Source organism: Cebus imitator, unplaced genomic scaffold, assembly GCF_001604975.1.
Source record: "Cebus imitator isolate Cc_AM_T3 unplaced genomic scaffold, Cebus_imitator-1.0 Scaffold431, whole genome shotgun sequence".
Taxonomy (NCBI): domain Eukaryota; kingdom Metazoa; phylum Chordata; class Mammalia; order Primates; family Cebidae; genus Cebus; species Cebus imitator.
In genome coordinates, this window is record NW_016107746.1 from 23,345 (window position 1) to 48,444 (window position 25,100).

The window sequence follows — 25,100 nt, forward strand, 5'->3', positions numbered from 1 at the left end:
TGTTTCAGAATCAGAATCTAGGTCTTGTAAGTCCAAATTCTTCCCACTATGCCAATATAACTGATAATTTAAAAAACTACCCAAGTTAATATGATAAATACCTTATTTTAACATAAATTGTCTCAAATGTTAACTCCATGAAGATGTGAGTTAATTGGCAACAAGGGTTCTCTCATCTCTAAAAAATCTCAGGTATTTTCCAATTGATGCCTTCAGGACCAGACCTCCCACTCCAATGACCTGGCCTAAGATTCTTGCCCAGGTATGAAGCATGAAAGGTGACATCAAGTCAGGGTTTATCAAATGTATACTTGGGAACCATTTTTGTGGGATGGTTTGATGCCGAAATAAAATAACACCACGGTCAAGTATATTTAGGAAATTCTAGATCAAAAGAAGTAAAAAGGTGTCTTTTCAGTAGGAATATCTTGGAATAAGATAATACGTCCTAAGATTCTCCAAAATAAAAGTCTGTAGGATTTTGCAAATTTATTTGATGACAGAGCCCTTTTTCAAAGAGCATCGCAAGGAAACAGTGTTCCACTGAACACATTTTGCGAAACACAAACAAGGATATTGGGGCATACTCATAACTATTGATGCTTAAAGTTGGGTCTAGTACATCTTGGAATTTACTTCCTCTGCCTCAGGCAACTTTGGCTCTGGCTGTGGCTTTCTACACGTACTACCTATTTCTGACTTCTAACAAATGATTATGCCTTGATTTTGGGCTACTTCTATATCCTCTAGCTCTATTCAAGACTTAACAACTGATTGTATTTTGTGGTCTCAACCATGCTAGACTTTGTTTATCTTGTTGCTTCTCTACCTTGACAGAACACAAACATTTAATTGGTTGTGTATGTATGTTGCAGTATTAATTCTTGATTCAAATACCCCAAATAAAGCGAGAATGTGGGGTAGTGTTAGTGGCATAAAAAAAACATCTCTTGGGTGGGTGCAGTGGCTCATGCCTGTAATCCCAGCTCTTTGGGAGGCCAAGGCAGTTGGATCATTTGAGGTCGGGGGGTTCAAGACCAGCCTAGCCAACATGGTGAAACTCCATCTCTACTAAAAGCACAAAAAAAATTAGCCAGGCATGGTAGCAGGCACCTGTACTCCCAGCTATTTGGAAGCCTGAAGCAGAAGAATCACTTAAGCCTAGGAGGCAGAGGTTGCAGTGAGCTGAGATCTTGCCACTGCACTCCAGCCTGAGCTACACAGTGAGACTCTGTCTTAAAACAACAACAACAACAACAACAACAACCTCTTACTGCCCTAGTTAAATATCAATATCAATAAAATACAGTGAAGTTACATTATATGGGCATTTGTAGTATGAAGGAATTCAACTAGACCCACTTAGTATCCTGGTCCCCAGATAGGGAGAAAAAATAATTTAAATGCAAAGCAGTTAGATTTTATGTTATGAAATGCCATTCCTGGCATTTTTTCTTACTTAATTTAAAACTTTCATAATTTAGGATTAATTTTCTGTACAACTGACAAAGAAAAGCAGGTATTTCTTTACTTGCAGAAGTGGTACCACCAAGGGCTGTAGCAAAAGCATGATTTCCAATTTACATAGCCCACTACTTTCAATATTGTATGATTATTGATATAAAAAAATTTAAAAATTCTATTATTTCAAATGCTTCCAATCACGACAGTTTATTAATATTTTATGTTATACTCTTTCAAATTTGCATAATTTTATAAATTATTACTGCACTATAATGTGGGTGCTTTTACCCACCATCCAACTCCATTTTTATAGCAGATTTATAGTCAGTTAGGAGATATGACTTTGCTATTTCTTTTCTTCCTGTGTGCCATTCGTAGTAGAAAATATCACTGGATCCTATAAATCCAAACCAATTTTTAATCTGGCTATACCAAAGAAATAGAAATCTACTGAATGTTAGGAAAATAGTTGTACTGAATTTACTGAAAAATGTTATGTCATTCTCTAAAATGTCATGTAGTTTTAAGAAACTTTGAAAGTAATTTTGAATGTATATGACTCTTTTTATGTGACAACTTTAGAGCTTTACCTCCCATGTAAGATGTGGCTCTACCTGAAGATGATGGAGATGACTGATTGCCAATCCAGCATTTACTACTTTCTTTCTTCTTCCTAACAAAACCCTATTTTATTCAGGTAGCACTCCTCATAACTAAAGGAAAGATGACCCTAGCACCAGTTCTAGGAGTAGATCTCAACTTGTGTAGACTTAACATGTTGCTCCTACCCTCTTTGCCAGTGCCTGGTTTTGGAGTACTCGAGTAATCCATTTCTGGTCTGTGATACATGAGGAGAAGTCTATTAAAAGGCTTCTCGAAAGATTTCCTTGATTCTTAGAAAGGAACAGAGCCAGTGATAGTTCATTTTGTTTGTAAGCATGCTGTTAAGTTCAATGTGACTCTAACAGCTATTGCCATCTTGCTACCAGTCCTTTGAGGATGTCAACATTGAGAGTGGAAGAGAGCAGAGAAAGATAAAACCTAGGTCTTTGAAGATATTCCTAAGTTCCTGAATCAATGAACCCTGAAGTCTCTCCAATCTTCTTCATAGATAATGTATTAGTCAGCTCAGGCTACCATAACAAAATACCATAGACTGGGTGGCTTAAACAACATAAATTTCTCACAGTTCTGGAGGCTGGGAAGTCCAAGATCAAGGTGCTGGTAGATTTGGCTCTTAGTAGGGGCTATCTTCCTGGTTTGCAGTCAGCTGCCTTCTCACTATGTCCTCACATAGTGTGTGCAAGCCAGGACAGACAGAGAGAGAGAGCTTTCTCTCTTTTGCTCTTCTTATAAGACCATCAACCCCACAGGGTTAGTATCCCACCTTTAGGAACTCATTTAATCAATTAAGATAATAATAAGATAAGGTAGTTAAACCTCCTAAAAGCCCTATATCCAAATACAACCATATCGGGATTAGGGCTTCAGCTTATGTCTATGGAGGAGACACAGTTCAGTCTACAGCAGATAATATAACAAATGTCTTTATGCTGTTAAACAAGTTAAAATTTTTTTTCTGTTATATACAACTGAATACATTCTGACAGATATCGTATCTTATGATGCAATATACGAAGGATAATGTCTAATTCATGGCATATAACATGAGAAGATCAAAGGTTATTCTCCCTTTCTCAGAACAAAGCAATTGTAGAGTTAAAAATGGTTAGTCCATTGCTGTTCTCAGGCATTTCATGAACTGCTGATTGTACATATATGTGGTATCATGTTAACACAAAAAGTCCAGCCCTAAGGGAGTTTTAAGTTATAAAAGAAACATTTTTCTAAGATCATATGCTCTGATAAAAAAAACCATACTCCAGCCCAGTGCTATCATTATGAAGTTCTGGTGAGCCAAGAGACGTTAGTTGGTGATTTTATCAAGCCAGACTTCTAACTGTTGGCTTGATGAAGCCATCACTGCCCCATAAAACACTCTAACAGATTGGAAGGATAATTCAAGAGTTTAGTCATTTTACATCTTTACAGTTATTCCACAAAAAGCAGCATCTCAGGGATCACTGCAATTGTACAAATGAAAATACACTTTCACCTTTTTGCCTAAAAGGAATCAGTTATGTTTTTCTTAAAATTCAAATCTAATTATTATAATTATCTTCAACAAAAAGGGTGGAGTGTAGATTTCATCACATTCTAGTAAAACTCTCATGAAACACTGTACCCATTACACTGTATATAAATTTACCATTTTCCCCCAGATGAAATGTAAATAAATAAACATAAAATTAAAATGAAGAATTTTCATAATATAGTAAAATTCTCCTTTTATTTCTAGCCAAGGGAGTGGAAGAACAGCACTTAACAACAACAAAAAATACCAAAACCAAACAAACCCAAACTAAACAAATAAAAACTAACTTCGCCAAGAAACAAATGAGAGATATATTTGCATATAGATGCATCCATATTAAAGCAATATAACTTGAGCCATTTTGAAACCTTAAACTTTCTGATACCATTTTCACAAATTCAGTAATATAAACCATGTGGTGAGTGATATTCTGAAAAACTTTCCTGGTTTCACTGTGTATTTTATTACTGGCCAAATGTGACATTAAATTTTATCCCCTGTAGCTTGGAGTTAAATGCTTGCTCTGTTCAGAATGGCAACACTCAATTAAACAGCATTTTTCATGATCTACACCCACCATTGTTACTGTATTTAAGGGAAATAATGGGGGTACTGACCTATATTGCGCTTCTTATTATCAATGGAGATGAAGCGTACGCAGGGATTACTGGTGATGTACAGCCCAGCCCAAGGGACATCAATCTTCGTGCCAGCTTCATAAAAGAGGCCAAGAGCATAGCGAGCGGAGTAGCTCACAGCCTCCAGTTGCTGCCTTTGGCATTCACTAATTACTGTGGAAGAAAAAATAAAAGGCATCAAACTTGAAAATATCATCTTTCTTTTTAGTACATCAAATATAAAACTCCTTTAAACAAGTTCCAACTACTTCCACCAACTCCATCTCACAATGAATTTTGAAATAGCACCTTTTTGGAATAGCACTCTAATTTCTTTTTGGAATAATTACTAACTTTGACACAATTGTTTTCATCAAGCCGAAAGTCCACACTCTTTGGATTGGCATTCAAGGTTCTGAAAATCTGGCTCCAAATTGCTTTTTTAGTCTGGTATCCTAGTCCTTGGACTGTCTGGCCACATTATAGATTCCATATACTGACCACTTACTAGAAGTCAGGGTATTATATACTTGATATAAGCCATTTCACTCTATGATAACAGTTTTAAAAGGTAGAGTATTATTTTCATGTTACAGATGAGGAGGCTGATGCTTTATCTGCTATGACTTCTTAAACTGTTCCATGAACACAAAGGGGGAATAACACATACTGGGGTCTGTTGGGGATGGGAAGATCTGTGCAGCCAACCACCATGGCACATGATTACCTATGTAACAAACCTAAGCATTCTGCACATGTACACCTGAACTTAAAAGTTGAAGAACACAAACAAAAACTGCTATACACACACACACACACACACACACACACAGAGTTCCATGTCATAGAGTGGTTTGTTTGCCTGTCATCTTTCTGCCAGTAGATTATAATAGCTCCTTAAGTAGAAGGACCACACTCAATCTTTGTTTATAGGTTCCTACCCTACTCATTACAAGCACACCAAAGATGAAACTTTAAAGGGCTAGAAAGGCAAACAAATACATGCAAAAGAAGATTTTGCAAAGAAGTTTTGCAACTTCTTCACAAAAGAAGTTGAAATGTAGGAGGTAAATAATGGGAAAAGCCTGGAAAAGGAATGGAGCAGGTTTAGGTTCAAATCCTGACTCTCTATTTACCAGATATGTGACACTGGTCAAGCTACTTAATTGCTCTGATTATGATTCTCCTGTCTATACTGGCAATAATAGTACAGAATGCATTAGTCTGTTGTGAGGATTATGTGAAATAATGCATAGCACAGTGCTTGGCATATAATAACTGGCATAAAATAGTGACTGTTTCTACTATAGATAGAAAAAATATTTAGGAAAATGGGACGATGTTCTATCCTGAGGTGGGGAAAGAAGACATTTCTTCTACTTTCTACTTTCTATCTCCAATCCCCCTACCTTTAAGGTCTCAGGGAGCTGCTTGTTTATGTATGCACAACATTAATGGTTTAGGTTTCAAAGAAGGTCATAGGTCTGTGCTGCCTTACGAAAGCTAATTCAGACATAGACCATATGGGAAATTATCATTTAATTGGGGTAAAAATATCCTAATCTATAATAGTAGGGATAAGCAAACCTAAATGATGAGGAGCAACTTTAGTTAAACCTTACAGAAGTGGCATTAGGAGGTAGACAGAGGCAGGAAAGGTATTCAATAAATTATTTAAGCACAGTAATAATCCTATAGATTATTTCAGCTACAAAACGTTTTTAGAACCATTACCTCATTTAGTCTTCACAAAAGCCATCCTCATTTTGCATCCTCAGGAAGGTGAGATTCAGATAGGTTAACTAACCTGCCTTAGGTTACACAGCTTCCAAGTTGTGTGGTCAAGATGAAGCCAGAACTCCCACATTGGAGTTACACATATATTCTTATTACCCTATACTCTTCTCTGCTTATCTGAAAGTCTGAGTTTCAGAATAAACTTTGGCATTATTTTCTCCTATGACATTAATGGCTATTTTGTATTCATAAGTAAAAGCCAGCTTTCTCTTTAACTATAATTTTCTGCCTTATTAAAAGCTGAAACTACCTGATGAACGAATGATCTGACATTGGCCTCATTGCACTCAATAAATTTGGGATTTCATTTTTTTAATTTAATCTGCTTTTAAAGTTATGGCTTGATGTTATACTTACTGTTTTTTAAGAGGGAGGAGGAGAAAAATACTAATGCTAGCAGCTGAGCAATCACTGTTTCCCACTTTTTGAATTAAAAACAAACCAAACAAAACTGTAGTTAGCTACTTAGTAACTGAAAGAGCCCAAAACTTTTATATATTTTTTTAACCAAAACTGAAGGGTCAATAGGTTGACAACCAAATTGGACCTCTCCCCAACCCCCTACTTTTGCAAGCTTTTAGACAAACTGCCAAGTGGTAAATCCCATGGGTAGTCCTTTGAAAAGGTAATGGATACCTATATAGAAACAGCAATTAACCTTATACACCCTTGTTTACTCCAGGGTCTCTACAATTCATTCTGAGAACGGGGAGGTGAGACTTCTGACTGAAACAATCTCAGTTTCTGGACAGTCACTGACAAAAACTTTATCTTTGGAGTCTTAAAAGTTTTTAATTGTTGTAATGCAGGCAGGATCTAAAAAAAATGATCTTACTTTGTTTAAAAAAATTTCTAGTGAAAAAATGCTAAAGAAACCAGCCCTAGGTCCCACATATTTTGGCAAGCAAAACAATAGATTCTTTCTTATCATGTTTTCAAAGAGGACAAATGACCACAAATCATGGCTTCTATAAAAAGGCCTAACTCCAATATAATAAATCTTTACCTGGCTGTCATCCTCATTTAATTCTCAATCAACAGGATTATATAATCCAGTAGAATTATATAACCCACAAACACACACATACACATATATGAGATATGTTATATAACATATATCTCAAATAATATATAAAATGTATTTTATGACTATCTATGATATGAGTAAAATGGCTAAAAATTGTAGTGAACAGAGTAGTTCACATGCATACTTTCATTAATGAGGAAAATTGTACTTATTTCATTCTTCTTGTGCCTGTGTCTTTGTATGCATGAGTGGTTTTGTGGGAGGTGAAGAGCAGAGTGAGAAAGACAGAGAGAAGAGAAAGGTGAGAGAGAGGAACAGAAGACCTGGAGGTATTTCTGAATAAATACTGAGTAAGTAATTTCATTTTTTGTTTCTTCATATAATTCTATTCTTTTTGTTTCCAAACCTATAAAAGAAGGCTAATAAAAATTCTGCCTATTTTCTACATTTTTTGGTGACAATCAAATCCATCTATCCATTACTTTATGCCACGCACTTTTCCAGATGTTAGGGCTGCAAAACAGAAGGATAAAGTCCCTGCTCTCATGTAGCCTACGTACTAGTGGCAGAGAGGCCATTGTAAATAAATAAGTAAATGGTATGTCAGTTGGTGATAAGAGCTATAAGGAAAAATAAAGCAGGTAAAGGGATAAGTAACAGGTTTGAGTGAAGCTATTTTATACAGACTGTCAGGGACATGCATCCCCTCTGAGGATTTTACTTGAATTGACATGGGAAGCTACTACTTGTTATGAGCCAAGGATAGACATGGCCTGCCTTCTGTCTTAAAATTCTCATTCTGACTACTGGTGAAGATACAAGGGTATAAGAGTGAAACTGGGGCAAACAGTTATTGCAGAAGTATTACATTAGAGAGAACAGTAGAGAAAGACAGAAGTGGCTACAGTTTGGATGGAATATATAGGGGTGTGTGTGTGTGTGTGTGAATATGTGTATACACTCTTAAATAAAAATTATGAGAGGCTATTGATTTGGGCTGAGATCTTGCACTAGGTCCCAACAGACAAACCTAAACTGGAATAACTCATGCGAATGTTCCTGATCACCAAAGCAAAACCTAAGCTATTTACTTGCAAGATCTGACCTAAGAGATTAGGGGAGAGATGCTAGCCAAACCCCCAAAAAGGTCAGTTTTCTGAAAAAATAGGAAATCCACAGCAACCAATCAAAAGGGCCCAGACAACTGACCTGAGCTGGCATAGTAATCAAGTCCCTTCTGCTTTAAACCATACAAGGAGAGTAACCTTTAGTAAGCTGACATTAACCAATTTACTTTTTACACTAGATGTTTCCTTGTTCCAGCTCAAGTTGCCTTACAAAAACCAACTTTTCTGCCATGGCCAGTGGACCTCTTGTCAATTTTATAGACTGGATGCTGCCTGGTTCATGAATTGCTAACACAAGTCAATTAACTCTTTACAACTTCATTTGCTGAAATGTCGTTTTTGACAATATGCACATACACGTATACATGCACACACATATATGTATATATAAATATATAATATGTATAATGTAAATTTCAATAGAGGTTAAACATACATAGAGAAAATTATGCCTTGATGAATTTTCATAAAGTGAACACACCCATATAAGCCAGCAGCCAGATCAAGAAACAGGGCATTACCAGAACCCCAGAAGCTACCTTCTGCTCCTTTTTCTAGGCACTCCCTTCTTGCTGCAGGTAATCAGTCATCCTAAATTCCAACATCATAGATTACTTTAGCTGTTTTTGAACTTTACATAAACAATGATATGATATATTTATTCTTTGTGTCTGGCTTCTTTCACTCAATATTATGTTTGTTATATAAATATTGTTAGACGTAGTTAATTAGTTATCATTGTGGATTGTATTGCTTGTATGTATATACTACAAGTTATTTATTCATTCCACTGTTGATGAACATTGAGATTATTTGTAGATTTTAGTGATTATATATTTAATGTGAAGAACATATATACGTGATTCTCTAGTACTGGAATTCTGGAATCATGGAGCTCACATAATTCAGCTTTAGTAAATACTGCCAAATGGTTTTCTAAAGTGATTATACCAGTTTATACTTCCACCAGGTATGTACAGTTGCTCCACATTATTGCCATCATTAGCTACTATCTGTCTTTTTAATCTGGGGTGTAGAGATTCTATGATGTTGTGGTTTTAATTTGTATTCCATAATGACTAATATTTGAAAACTCTTCTATGTTTGTCATTCATATATTTTTTTTATCATTGCCTGTTCAAATCTTTGACCATTTTTATTTTGGGCGGTCTGCCTTTTTCTTAATGCCATGGTGAAAACTTCCTTCTTCTGAGTAGCCTGCCTTATTACCCTCTTAATAGTATGATTTGATAAAGAGTTTTAATTTTAATATAGCCCAATTTATTTTTTTCATTTATAGTTAACACTTCTGTGTCCTGTTTAGTTTTTGCCAATAGCCTGCTTCATGATAATAAAGATTTTTCTTCTTTTTTTCCTGAAAGCTTTATTAGTTTACATTTCATGAGGTTTTGTTTATATTTTGAAGTAATATGCAGCCAGAAATTCTACTGGCGTTAAAAGTTGGTGTGAGGGACAGACACCAAATATATCGAATGCTACTTCCTCTCATCCACCCTAATTAAATAAACAATAGCTTTATTATCCTATTATTTTAAAAATTACAATATAAAAATACGACACTAGACTATAAGCAACTTGAGGCAAAGACTGTGCTTCCTGAGCTTTTTATGTCCAGGTCCCAGGACAGTGACTAGTGCAACAATGGCATTCAATAAATATTAATGAATATATCCTCATTTTAGAAAATTTGGCAAGTAGGTAAGAATAAAAAGAGGGAAAAGGTAAAAATATCACCACATTTTCATTATTCAGATAAACAAGTAACATTTTGATATTTTTCCTTTAGTGTTATTTTTTTTCTCTAAACATGGTTGTGATCCCATTGTATATATAATTTTTTTTTTTTTTTTTTTTTTTTTTGAGACGGAGTTTCACTCATGTTACCCAGGCTGGAGTGCAATGGCGCGATCTCGGCTCACCGCAACCTCCGCCTCCTGGGTTCAGGCAATCCTCCTGCCTCAGCCTTCTGAGTAGCTGGGATTACAGGCACGCACCACCATGCCCAGCTAATTTTTTGTATTTTTAGTAGAGACGGGGTTTCACCATGTTGACCAGGATGGTCTCGATCTCTTGACCTCGTGATCCACCCGCCTCGGCCTCCCAAAGTGCTGGGATTACAGGCGTGAGCCACCGCGCCTGGCCTTGTATATATAATTTTGCATACTGAATTTCTGCTTACCATATGACCAAAAACCCTCATTGTAAATATAATTTTTAATGCTGCTATATTTGATAAAATGGATGTTGCGTAATTTGCTTTATCATTTCATTAATGTTGAACATTCATTTCCTTTTTTCTATTATAATTAACACTATTATGCACATCTTTGTGCAGATTTTTAATCTATGTTTCTAATTATTTCCTTAGGATAGAAATTGAAAGTGGAATTACTGTGAAATTTATTTTCAGAAACACTATGCCAATTTTTAATTTCTACTAATGGTATGTAAAAGACCCATTTTGCTGTATTCCTTGCTTATAGTAGGTGATTTTTGTTATTTGCTAGAAAAAATTAATCTCATTTTGGTTCTAATATAATAAGGCTAAATATTCTTCATATGACTAAAAGCCCATATATATTTTCTCTTTTGGAAACAATCTGTTCATGTCATTTTGCTAACTGGTCTATTAGGGTATTCATATTACTAAATTGATTTCTATGAATAGGTGATATAGGGATTCTCTATTGTGTGCTATAAAATTTTTCCTATGTGTTTACTTTTTAGTATTGGATATATTATAATATTTACATAGATATATCAGTTTCTTTCCTCCCTCCCCATACCCCTCTATCTTTAAACAGAGACAAGAAGCCTATTTGTGCTGGTTTTTCTTGTTCTCCCATGTTCACTTCCTGCTCTTCTCTACTTTAATCTGTGCCCAGGAAGACTGACCCCTTTATGGGCTGAATTCCCTTGAGTTCTGGTTTCTGGAAGGTTTTGGTCAATTGGTGACATAGGCAGGGGATTCTAGAGTAGGAGACAGAGGCTGGAATATTGATTCTTCCTGTGACTTCCTGCTTTGCCATGTGTTGGCAATGCTGAGCTCCTTTACAGTTAAAGCTCCTTTCAGGTGGCTCTTCTGCCCTGGTTCCAACTCTCACAGGGCTTTGGTAACCTTTTCTTAACTCACCCATTTAAGCCTAGGAGTGGCATGGCTTCCTGCTGTTAGTAGTTCTTAGGTGCCACAACATCCCTGGCTGGCTGCCGTAACCCTGCCCACTATTTTGTAAATACCCCTTCCTCAATTCTTTTTTTAGGTACAGAATCTTACTCTGTCGCCCAGGCTGGAGTGCAGCAGCGCAATCTTGGCTCACTGCAACCTCTGCCTCCTAGCTTCAAGCTATTCTCCTGTCTCATCCTCCTAAGTAACTGGGATTACAGGCACATGCCACCACACCTGGATAATTGTGTGTGTGTGTGTGTGTGTGTGTGTATGTTTGTGTGTATATGTTTAGCAATTCTCCTACCTCAGCCTCCCAAGTAGCTGAGATTGCAGATGCCCACCACCATGCCTGGCTAATTTTTGTATTTTTAGTAGAGGTCGGGCTTCACCATACTGGCCAGGCTGATTTTGAACTCCTGACTTCAAGTGATCCACCCACCTTAGCTTCCCAAAGAGCTGGGATTACAGGCGTCAGCCACCATGCCAGGCCCCTTAAATTCTTTACATAAAACTCTTTCACATACACCATCTATTTCTTGCTGGGACCCTGACTGAAAAAATATTTAACTATATTTTCTTCTAGCTGCTTCTATGAAAGCACTCGGAAGCCAAGTAGAAACATTATGCTGTTAGGCAGCGGTAGAGATCAACCTTTTAAAACCAAATCCTTGGGCCCAGGAGTATGGTAAGAATATTTTGCAATTTATGAAGGTCTGTTTTTTTCATAATAAGTTACTGCTTTCAGATGCATTTATCTTCACATAATACTGACTTTGGGGACATGATTATGAATATTTTAATGTTAATAGTAAAATAAATACTTTTTAGCATATCATGGTATTTATTACCAATATTATAATTATTGGTAAATGCTGCACACGTTGACACTTGGTGCTCAAAGCCTTTAACCTCCTGCCAGAAGTTTTGTTGTTTACAGCTAATTACAGAAGATTGCTATTTTCCTGATTTACCACCATATATTAAGTATTTTAGCTTAGGGACAGCTGAAGTTAGGAAGCCAATTTATATTATAACTAAGTTCTGATTCAGGAAAATCACTATTGATCTAGTTATTACCTTTATATTTTTATGTTGAATTCCAAGAATGTCAAGAAATGTTGTGCACCAATTCAACTCCTCACATTAGACCATCTAGCTTTGGGGGTACACAAGGACAGTACCATCTTAGCTAGAATAGCTGGTTCCTCTTTACTCAAAGTGACTTAGAAAGTGCTGAAAGTCCCATTTTCCATAAACAGTTCTCCTAGCAGGCCAGGAGAATTTGAAATTGTACCACTCATGAGTCATTCCTTTCCTATAAAAGCATAGAATCAGTCTCATTTCACTTCACCTGGAATAAATTGAATGTTAACTTAGACTCTATAGGTATAGAAGTCATTAAGCCTGGAAGCACAGTTTTAGAAATAGTCTTGGCAAGCAATAAATCTAGAGTTTATTGGTGACAGACTTCAGCAGTTATATCTATGTGGGATTCCCTGAGGAAATATGTCTTTCAGCCTGAGAAGCCTCTCTGGAGTCAGAAAAATTTGGGTTTGAATTCTGTTCCTGACATTTATCTGTGTGACATTGGTTGAGCTACTTAATTCCTCTAAGGATCTGTTTTCCTGTAAAATAAGAATAAAAATTCTGCCTCCTTTTAAAGATTATTAAAAAAAAAAATTAAACAAGATAATAGTAAGTGTTTAACACAATACCTAGCACATGATAAGTGTGTTGCAAAAACCCAACACGACCATACTTGATTTAAAGAGCCTTCAGGGGTGTCTTTGTGTATATCACACTTTAGCAATGTTTTTAAAAAGCCTTTGGAAGTGGCATCCTAATATTCAAGCATATCAGAACAATACTAAATCAAAGACATGTCTTTGGCTAGTGAAGTGCACGGATACACTTCACTTTTCAGAGTAGAAAATAAAAACAAAACAAAACAAAACACCGAGTATTAAGACAAAAAGTATTTCAGGCAATAATTTTTGAAAAATTAACAGACACTGTGGAATTCTTTAGTTATCTTTCTACTTTAGAAGGCTGAATGTTCAAAGATTTGTTTCTGGAAATAAATGAGAACCAAATTTTGGATCATTACTCCAGCACTACATTTCTTAATCCTATCTCACAATTGTATAAAAATAAAAGGTACCAAAGATGTGGTTTTCTCTGTCTTCTGCTCACTTGAGATTATTTTTTGATAAACATTTAGGATTAAGCTGTTTTTACACTCATGTGTTCATGGAGAATGCTAATCATTACCTGAATACAAATCATGACTTGAATACACTAACAGGTAAATTCTGTCTAGCTGTTATGCATAGCTGGTTTATTTTGGAAGTCAGAAGGAAAGCACTAGTCTTTTAGGACAATAAAGTTCGTATCTAGCAAGAGAAAGTTATCTTAATGCTTCTCAAATATTGTGGGGCCCTAACAATCAATGCATTAAGTGGCATTTAAAAGGAAAGAAAAGAACATAAAGACTGCTTAAGTTTCTAAAATTGATAAGTGTCTAAAGAAAAGAACATAAATACAGCTGAATTTTTTAAATTGATAATGATTTTCATTTTGTTTCCATAGGATAAAAATAAACAAGGCATTTTTTTAGGAGCAAGTTCTTTAGCTTCCATGATTAAACAGGTGATCCTGCCATACTGGAGGTAGATGTCATGCCAAAAGGCCTCTGCAGTACCGTAAAGGCTCGAACTGTTAGTGTGTTACCAGCATTTGTGATTAATCAGGTCCCCTCCTCTCTCCCCCTAGCAATCAGAGAGCATTTTCTAATCCCTGCTGATTCCCCATTTCTTTAATCATAAAGAACAATCTGTCAAGGAAAAAAAGAAGTTTTTCTCTCTGGTCCCTGCTTTACTGCCTTTTGCCACTCTGTCCCAGCAGCCATTGTAAAAGAGTATTTAGCTATGTAGATGTGACTGCAGTTGTTTTTTCATAAAATCTTATGACTTTCTCCCAATCACATGAAGTCTGCTGCTTTACAAACTACCCACTCTTCTCTATCCGGAGGTCCCGTGAAACCAAAATGACATTCAATTGTTTCTATAGCAACATGCTGTAAGCATGGGATTAGAAAAAAAATGAACATTTTTAAATGCAGAAACTGTTTTCTGAAAGCACGAAAGATTAGTTAACTTAAGCAACATTTATTGTAAGCCTACTATGCATCCAGCACTGTGCTAATCACTATAAAATCTCTCTCAGCCACTTAGCAGGGTATAGGATTAATTTTGGTCTGAGATGTAAAATAATTTCACTCTAGTTAAAATCAATTTTATCCTTAGAAACCTTCTCTCTGGATTTCAAAATCTAAATGTATTTGGCTATCTTGTTTTATTTTCAGAAGGCATACAGTAAGTCTGCAAACCACAATAATATGGTTAGAAAATGCCTGCCTTACTTCAATGCATTCTAAACTTTTTAGACTATTATGCCATCATTCTTTTTGTTGGAAAAAGTGCTGAGTTTCAGATGGGCAAGAACATGAAAATAAAACTTGTGTGTTCTATTATACAAAATGTCACAGAATATCATACATATTTCACAGCCAGTCTTCTCATCCTATCCATCTAATTACTTTATGGCCATGCCATTCATGAGCAATATAGTCATTCTAAAATCCATAACAATAAAAACTTTATTACATGTCACCTCATATTTTTATACAGATATATATTTTTACATTTATGGCTGGAGATACTTTATACCAAGGCAATAACTTGGAGAATTAATATTCTAATTAAAAACTTTCATAGTTTTAGAAATCAGAAAGCACTATGTGCAAGAACCTGAAACTGAAACAAAAGATCAGAATCTAGTGGCATAAGCTCTAGAACACTCGAAAATATGTTCACCTTGTACTTTGCAGATCCACTAGCTTCTTTTCTGTTTTCATAATAACAACTTTCCATAATGCTTAGCTAAAGCCAAAGCAAATAAACTAAACTTTATTATAGAGAATAAAAACTGTAAAGAGGCATCAGCCTTCATCTTGTGGAAACCTGCAGCATTTTATTCATTTTAAAATTATACTTTCATAACTAACAAAAATCTCAATTTGATGAAAAGCACAATTATTTAGATTTTCATATCAGCCTAGCATTTCTTTGTGAATTATTTTTGATTTTCATATCAGCATACCATTTCTTTGCAATGTTTTTAAAGTTTCTTTTATTAATGTATTGGTCTTCACATTAGGTAAAATATTGCTTAATAATTTCCTTGGTTATCTTTGTTTCCATATTATTATTATATTTGTTTTGTTTCCATAATATGAAGATAAAGGATTGAAACAGGTTTAAGTCATTTTCCCCATTTCCCACCTGAGATTTATATCACTGCAAATGCTGAACCTGAAAGATTTGATAATAGGGGTTACCTTTAACTGAACACTTGCATTTCTGACCCTCAGCAAAAGACTGTGTGTATATGCATAATTAAGTGCATGGTAATATAAAGTGATGTACATATTTTATGTCACTGAGTTTCAGTTTGCCCCATCTGTTAAGTAGAGGTATGATCTACCTTAAAGGGCTGATATGAAGATTAGAAAATCAGAAATTTTCTATATTAATATAAAGCTGAAACAAAATAGGGGCAAAAAATAATAACAATAATTATTGTTGCAGGAAAATAGCTCAATAAAATGGCCTTAACTGGTGTGAGAAGGTACAATTGTTAAAAGGAGATTCAGCTGTGAGCTCAAAAGAGCAAGAAAATGAAAAAGATTTCCTAGCTCATCTCTGGAAAGATAAGAAATTTCATAGCCTTAAGGTGTTTGCTTCTGACCTATAACTTCAGTTAAATACCAGGTTATCCAAAAATTCTCCTTATTAACCAGGTATCTGTTTTTTACCAGGTATCTGTTATTAATTAGGGTTAGTAAATAATTTAATGCAATTAACCAAAGCACCTCTTATGCCTAGAACATAGTAAGTAGTTTACTTCTTTCTTATAACTTTTTCAAGACTCATGATTTTCCCATTTTAGAGTCAGAAACATAAATTCCTCCTTTTGCTTTCCTGCCCTAACACACCCACCTCACACACCTGTTTACTCTTTGCTTGCAGATAAATGTGTACATCTGCTAGGGCGTGACCTCCATGATGAGATGACACATGGGATGTCATTCCATTATTTAAAGAGCAAATTCCAAAGATCAAACTTTTCTCCTCACACTTGTGAGTGATACATGGGTCTTCTCAGGGACATAAAAATGGAGCTAGTCTCATTGATTACACGGACATTTAGAATACAATTATTGAGTTACCTGCTGAAATATTTTCAGACATATCTGGTTTCACCATAGGTTATGAATATCCCATGCAGACTATTTTTCCAAGCTTCTATGCAACTAACTGTGGCACTTAACCCCAGCTCAGGCAGCAAGCAAATTATTCTAGCTTGATGTCCATCTGATGATTTACTCTTGCCACCTCCTACTCCCCACTATAACCGAAAATCACCTCCTCCCCACTTGCTCTTGTCCTTACCGAAAGTTTTCACAGTTAACAGCTCACTACTCAGCCAGTTTCCTTTTTAAAGTACATATATCCTTTTAAAATTTCCAGTTTTGTTACTCTCTTTCTTCCTCTTCCATTTTTGTCCTTTGTCACAAGATCTCTTCTTAGCTCAAAAAACTATCTTTTTCCTTTTCTCTTTTATTCCATTTATGAACAAGATAACAACTTCTACCACAACAACAGAACAAAACCAACCCCTAGCTTCAAAGAGAACAGAAAAAGACCCCAAATAATTTTAAAATGGCTTTAATACTTAGAGTTTCAGGAACAAGAAAAACCACATTCTTTTAAAATGAAATTAGATGTCATAAAGGACTATGAACTAATAAGAGTTCCCTAAAGTCCCCTTCAGAATCTCACAAAAGACTCCATCTACTTCATCACCTGGCTTTTTCTTAATAACCAATGTTCAATATAAATAGAAACACTGCTTTGTTTCAACTATTGTTCTTTTATTTGTGCAAATGGTAGTATTTCTATTGTATCAATGACAAACTTTTCAGGCAGGCCTGAGATGGCAGATTAAAACATTATTTCTATGGGAATACACATTCCTAATTTGAAACAATCAAACTGAGAGCTGCCTCCAATGAGAATTGATTTACACTCTGGTTTCTAATTTAGAAACAATTTCACTGTGTTAGTTTTTCCTTTTGCACAAAGATTTAGGATGGTGCAGTAGGGTAAGGAAAAATGGCGTCCCTTCAGTCTAGGTTCTTTGGCTGCACTACAAATTAAATTGGCATAAAACAGATTAACAGGAGAAAACCATTCTTAATAACATATGTATGCACTGGAGTTCCACAAAAAATGAGATTGGAATGAGAGTCAGATGACTGAAGTTTACACAGCATCCTGAGCTACAGAAACCAATAGAAGCTTCACACTTCTAGGGGATGGTGGCAACAAAAGTCATGGGAGGATAAGGAGAGAAAATGCATGGTGAATAAAGGTTATCTTGTTATGCAGATATAAGGTATCTCAGGTAATACAAGTATGTTGGAGCAGCCCTCAGAAAAATAAATGTTAGTCTGATGAGTCATGGTGTCCACCACCAATCTCCTCTGCTGTGATATTAGTTAATCTTCCTTGGTTGATAAGATTCCCAGGGAGGGGATTCCTGACAACTTAGTTCCTTTTGGAGGCTGTTTTTAGGAAGACAAGGGGAGCTCAGAGGAAGCCTCTGCCTGCATCCACTGTTCCCCAAGTGTCCTCAGTTCAAGGTAATAAGCATACCAATGTGTCATATTTTGGGGTGGCATTTCCTGAATCCCTTCAGTGAAAAAAGGAGACAATCAGAATAGGCACCTCATAGAAAAATTTACCTCTATTCCAAATAATGCATACTGGGAAACTGAATTGAATGATGAAGCAAATAAAATATTTCTTTTATGCAATATAGATGAGTCAATGTTCCTTTGAGAAATTTAACTTTTTAATTTGCTAACTTGGTGTTTGTATTTCATTAGCAATTGCAAATGAATAATCTACTATTCTCTTGCAAGTGTCAAAAAGATAATGTTGTGGGGAAAGCAGCTCCAACTATTATTCAGGCATGGCTAGAAAAAGCTTGCACTTTTCATTGTCTTTTTCTAGTCACTGAATCCCATGGCTTTATTTCTGTAGTGGCAGGTATAGCAAAATCAGAGTGAGATTATACTCGCATAACAGTATATATAGCAACCTGCTTGTGTGAAATATATGCAAATCTTCCCCTACATACCATGTAGTTAACTCAACAATTAACAATATGTAAATATTGTGAGTAAAATAAATCAATATAAAATCAGACATTCACATTCTCAATATTTAAAAAATATCAAAATGATTTTGGCAAAAAATATAAAACATTTTCTTTTTGGAAAAGAAAATCTGTTTTAATAGTCTTGTTAAAAATACTACCATATAAACAATGCACTTAAAATACTAAAAACAGTGTAATACTTTTAACTTCACAAGAAATGTCAAACCATTTATTATTAATTATTCATTAAACTTTGTGAATTATTTTACATGGGAAAATTCTTTTTGAAATAATATGTGTATGGCTTCCTAAAGTCAGATAAGGTTAGCTACACTTTAGCATCTTACTATTTTTTTTTTGATTGCATACATTTATTAAAATTGGAGGCATTGTTTAATCTTCTTGTGCCATGAGACTCCATATCAAGCTGTCTACAAAGTCCACCAAGGATCATTTGAGCCCAGGAGATTGTGGCTGTAGTGAGCTTTAAAGGGCCACCGCACTCCAGCCTGGGTGAGGAAAGACCCTTTCAAAGGCTAAACTGCAGAGCATTTTACTTTCTTGCATTTAATTCAGAAGTATTCTTTGAAAAGCTGAAATACAAGATAAGGTGCATTCTCCACATCCCCGTGTGTGTGTGTGAGAGAGAGACGTGCATGCACACACATCTACACACACACACACACACACACACACACACACACACACATCCTTACTATTATTTTCTTCTAATCTTCTAAACATATTCATTGGACTCCCAATAGAAGATAACTGTAAGCTACAGGGAAAAAAATGCAATTAAATGTATGTTCGATAGAACATAAAAAACAGGAATATGTTCTGAAAAATGTGTCATTAGGTGATTTTTGCTTTATGTGAATATCATAGAGTGTACTTACACAAGTGTAGATAGTATAACCTACTACACACCTAGGCTATATGGTATAGCGGATTGCTCCTAGGCTACAAATCTGTACAGGTGTTACTGTACTGAATACTACAGATGACTGTAACACGTTAGGTATTTGTGTATCTAAACATAGAAAAGGTACAGTAAAAATACAGTGTAGAAGATAAAAAATAGTACATCTGTATGTACACTCACCATAAATAGAGATTGCAGGACTGGAAGTTGTTCTGGGTGAGTCTGTGAGTGAACGGTGAATGAATGTGAAGGCCTAGGACATTACTGTATCCTTCTGTAGACTTTATTAACACTGTAAACATAGGCTACTCTAAATTTATTTAAAAGATTTCTTTATTCAATAATAAATTAATCTTAGCTTACTTAACAATTGTACTTTGTAAACATTAAATTTTTTTTCAACTTTCTCTTTTGTAATAACACTTAGCTTAAAACACAAACACATTGTATAGCTGTATATAAAGAAAATACAAAAATATTTTCTTTATATCCTTATTCTATAAATTTGTATCTTAATATTTTTTGTACTTTTTAAGCTTTATCTTAAAAACTAAGACATAAACACACAGATTAGCCTAGGTATACACAGAGTCAGGGTCATCAATATCACTGTCTTCTACCTCCACACCTTGTCCCACTAGAAGGTCTTCGGGGCAATAACACACAAGAACCTGTTATCTCCTATAACAATGTCTTCTTTAGGAATACCTACTGAAGAAACTGCCAGAGGCCATTTTACAGCTAACTTAAAAAAAAAAAAGTCTAAGAAGTATACACTAAAATAATGATACAAAATATGGTAATGGAGCTCAGAATACAATACCTCAAAAGGAAGGCCTCAGAAGCAAAAGGTTCTCCCTGATCTTTTGCCTTCCTGTTTCTGGCCACTCATTCTCTCTTAAGGCTGGCCCTTGAAACTAGAATCCCTTCTTCCAAGGCATGCCATAGAAACCAGAGCCCCTTTCCCAAAGCCAGCTTAAAAATATTACTTTCTTTAAAATAAAACTTAAAATTTTAAAATAAAACTTAAAAATATTACTTTTACTCCTGCCTCACCCCTGCCTTTCTGTAATAAAAACTGGCCATAAAAATTGATCTCACCTACCTTGCTACTGTAGGTCATAAGGCCCACATTTCAGAGAGGGTCCTGCCCCCTATCCAGTAGTAAGGAAAGCTGCACAGAAAGGCCAGGAAGAATGTAAACAGAAAGGCCTTACTGGGTTTTCCCACTCAGTCTATTAGCAATAGATCATACCCTTTATGTCCAATCATATTTCCACATGCTATACATACTTTGCTGAACCTAAGTATAAAAATAGACTGTTTCCCTTATCTTTGGGTCTTCATGCTAAAGGCTCCCAAGTCATATAAAACTATATCAAATAAATTTGTGTTTCACTTTTTTTATTAATCTGCTTTTTGTCAGTTGATTTCCATTATTACCACTATAAAGTATTATGTATTGTATATACTTGCATGTGCTTTAGTTTTATAGGACTGGCAGTGCAATAGGCTTATTTATAGCAGCATCACCACAAATATATGAGTAATGCATTTTGCTATGGCGTTATGATGGCTACAACATCACGAGGTCATAGGAATTTTTCAGTTCCATTATAATCTTATAGGACCACTGGTGTCATTGACTGGAATATTATGTGGCACTTGACCATATATGCTTTAATGTTGAAGAGTGAATTAAATTAATAGCAGGGAATTTCTTTTCTTTGGTTTATTTAAATGTGAAAATGGATTGCTATTTAAGCAGAGTGTACAAAATAAATATTTTCATATTCTAATAAAATGGCCAGTTATAATAAATTTTGAGCAAAAAAATATTCCCCCCAAACCAAGATGTTTTTTATTTAATAGGGGAAAACTGTGTGAAAATTTCACCTGATTTTTTTCCTTTTTTTTTTCCTTTATGGGCTCCCTGATCCCATATCTCCTCATTGGGTGGGTCTTCCCAGCCTAGGTCTTCAGCCACCTCCCACCAGGGCTATCAAGTACAAGCTCTGTAACTTCCTGGAACAAAGCTCCCAGGGAGAGGGGTGGGTTGTTACTTTGCTATCTTGCAACTCTTACCCTTTCCCTGATCCCATAGCTCCTCACTGGGTGGGTCCCCTCAGCCTGGGTCTTCTGCCACTCCCCACCAGGGCTATCAAGCCAGTAAAAGCTCTGCAACTCCCTGGGACAAAGCTCCAAGTAGGAGGGGTGGGTTGTTATCTTTGGTGTCTTGCAGCCCTTACCCTTGCTGTTTCTAGGCTGTGGAGAGTCCACAGGGACCAGGGACTAGTTTAGACCTGCGGCATAGAGAACAACTTCATGGAAAAGTGGCTGGACTATTTTCTACACAGATCCCAGTTTTCACATCTCCTCACTGGACAGGGCTGCCCGACCTGGGACTTCAGCACTACTACCCTGCCCTTGCCTGACCACTTCAGTAGAGGCAGCCAAGAAGTTAAAAGAACATCCATATGCAGAGATGAGAAAGAACCAACGCAAGGACTCTGGTAACTCAAATGCCCAGAATGCCTTATGTTCTCCAAATGATTGTGCTAGTTCTTTAACAAGGGTTCTTTTTGTTGTTGTTATTATTTATTTATTTATTTATTACACTTTAAGTTCTGGGGTACATGTGCAGAACGTGCAGGTTTGTTACATACTTATACAGGTGCCTTGGTGGTTTGCTGCATCCATCCCCTTGTCATCTACATTAGGTATTTCTCCTAATGTTATTCCTCCCCAATCCCCCCACCCCCTAACAGGCCCCAGTGTGTGATGATTCCCTCCCTGTCCATGTGTTCTCATTGTTCAACACCCACTTATGAGTGAGAACATGCGCTATTTGGTTTTCTGTTCTTCTGTCAGTTTGCTGAGAATGATGGTTTCCAGCTTCATCCATGTCACTGCAAAGGACATGAACTCATCATTTTTTATGGCTGCAAATTATTCTATGGTGTATATGTGACACATTTTCCTTATCCAGTCTATCTTTGATAAGCATTTGGGTTAGTTCCAAGTCTTTGTTATTGTAAACACTGCCACAATAAACATGTGTGCATGTGTCTTTAAAACAGAATGATTTAAAATCCTTTGGGTATACCAGTAATGGAATTGCTGGGTCAAAAGGAATTTCTATTTCTAGATCTTTGAGGAATCCCCATACTGTCTTCCACAATGGTTGAACTAATTTACACTCCCATTAACAGTGTAAAAGCGTTCCTATTTCTCCACATCCTCTCCAGCATCTGTTGTCTCCTAAAGTTTTAATGATCGCCATTCTAACTGGTACGAGATGGTATCTCATTGTGGTTTTGACTTGCATTTCTCTATTGACCAGTGATGATGAACTTTTCTTCATATGTTTGTTGGCTGCATAAATGTCTTCTTTTGAAGAGTGTTTGTTTGTATCTTCACCCACTTTTTGATGGGGTTGTTTTTTTCTTGTAAATTTGTTTAAGTTCTTCTTAGATTCTGGTTGTTAGCCCTTTGTCAGATGGGTAGATTGCAAAAATTTTTTCCCATTCTGTTGGTTGCTGGTTCATGCTTATGATAGTTTCTTTTTTGTGCAGAAGCTCTTAAGTTTAATTGTATCCCATTTGTTTATTTTGGCTTTTGTTGCCATTGCTTTTGGTGTTTTGGTCATGAAGTGCTTGCCTATGCCTATGTCCTGAATGGTATTGCCTAGGTTATCTTCTAGGGTTTTTATGGTTTTAGGTCTTACATTTAAATCTTTAATCCATCTGGAGTTAATTTTTGTATAAGGTAGAAGGAAGGGATCCAGTTTCAGGTTCCTGCATATGGCTAGCCAGTTTTCCCAATATTATTTATTAAATAGGGAATCCTTTCCTCATTGCTTGTTTTTGTCAGGTTTGTCAAAGATCAGATAGTTGTAGATATATGGCATTACTTCTGAGGCTTCTGTTCTGTTCCATTGGTCTACATCTCTGTTTTGGTACCAGTGCCATGCTGTTTTGATTACTGTAGCCTTGTAGTATAGTTTGAAGTGAGGTAGCATGATGCCTCCAGCTTTTTTTTTTTTTTCCTTAGGATTATCTTGGCTTTGTGGGGTCTTTTTGGTTCCATATGAAGTTTAAGGTGGTTTTTTTCCAATTCTTTGAAGAAAGTCAGTATGGTTTGATGGGGACAACATTGAATGTATAAATTACTTTGGGCAGTATGGCCATTTTCATGATACTGATTCTTCCTAATCATGAGCATGGAATGTTTTTCCATCTGTTTGTGTCCTCTCATTTCCTTGATCGGTAGTTTGTAGTTCTTGAAGAGGTCCTTCATGTCCTTCGTTAATTGTATTCCCAGGTATTTTGTTTTCTTTGTAGCAATTGTGAATGGGAGTTCACTCATGATTTGGCTCTCTGTTTGTCTTTTATTGCTGTAAAGGAATGCTTGTGATTTTTGCACATTGGTTTTGTATCCTGAGACTTTGCTCAAGTTGCTTATCAATTTAAGGAGATTTGGGGCTGTGACGATGGGGTCTTCTAAATATAAAATCATGTCATCTGCAAATAGAGACAATTTGACTTCCTTTTTTCCTAATTGAATATCCTTCATTTCTTTTTCTTGCCTGATTGCCCTGGCCATAACTTCCAATACTATGTTGAATAGGAGTGGTGAGAGAGGGCATCCTTGTCTTGTGCCAGTTTTCAAAGGGAATGCTTCCAGTTTGGGCCCATTCAGTATGATGTTGGCTGTGGGTTTGTTGTAGACAGCTTTTATTATTTTGAGATACGTTCCATCGATGCCTAGTTTATTGAGATTTTTTTTAGCATAAAGGCTGTTGAATTTTGTCGAAGGACTTCTCTGCATCTATTGAGATAATCATGTGGTTTTTGTCTTTGGTTTTGTTTATGTGATGGATTACGTTTACAGATTTGTGCATGTTGAACCAGTCTTGCATTCCAGGGATGAAGCCAACTTGATTGTGGTGGATAAGCTTTGTGATGTGCTGTTGGTTTTGGTTTGCCAGTATGTTGTTGAGGATTTTCACATCAATGTTCATCACAGATATTGGCCTGAAATTTTGTGTTTTAGTTGTGTGTCTGCCAGGTTATGGTATCAGGATGATGTTGGTCTCATAAAATGAGTTAGGGAGGATTTCCTCTTTTTGTTCTTTTCTTTTGTCACTCCTTTGGCTGTTTCTCCCAATGAATGAATGAACCTGGAAAGAATTATCAGTCTCATGTATGATAATGTGTTTCTAGCTATTTAATTTGCCTTTCCTGATTATTAATTTGCCAGACAGATTTTCCAAAAAGGGTTGCAACAATATCCCCCATCCCTGATTCTCTGCTTAAATATGACTTTGACATCCTTTCTATCAAGAGGTAGGGTCTATATCCCCTTCCCTTGAATCTAAGAAAGCCTGTGGTTAAGGCAGAACTGACATTCAGTGACTTTTGAGCCAAGTCATAAAAGATAATACAACTTATGCCTCATTCTGACTCAATCTTGGGACCCAGCCATCAGGTGGCAAAGAACCTCAGGACATTT

The 25,100-nt window shown here is 36.0% G+C and overlaps 1 protein-coding gene across 1 annotated transcript in view; it reads right to left on the reverse strand.

Annotated features, from left to right (window-relative positions):
• Nucleotides 1-689: 689 nt before the first annotated feature.
• The window catches only part of RNLS (renalase, FAD dependent amine oxidase), a 221,971-nt gene continuing 197,560 nt past the window's right edge, over nucleotides 690-25,100 (reverse strand). The window contains exons 5-6 of the mRNA XM_037731923.1: nucleotides 4,233-4,410; nucleotides 690-699 (exon numbers count right to left, since the gene is read on the reverse strand). Of these exons, the coding sequence (XP_037587851.1) occupies nucleotides 690-699; nucleotides 4,233-4,410 (188 nt within the window). The remainder of the gene's footprint in view (nucleotides 700-4,232; nucleotides 4,411-25,100) is intronic.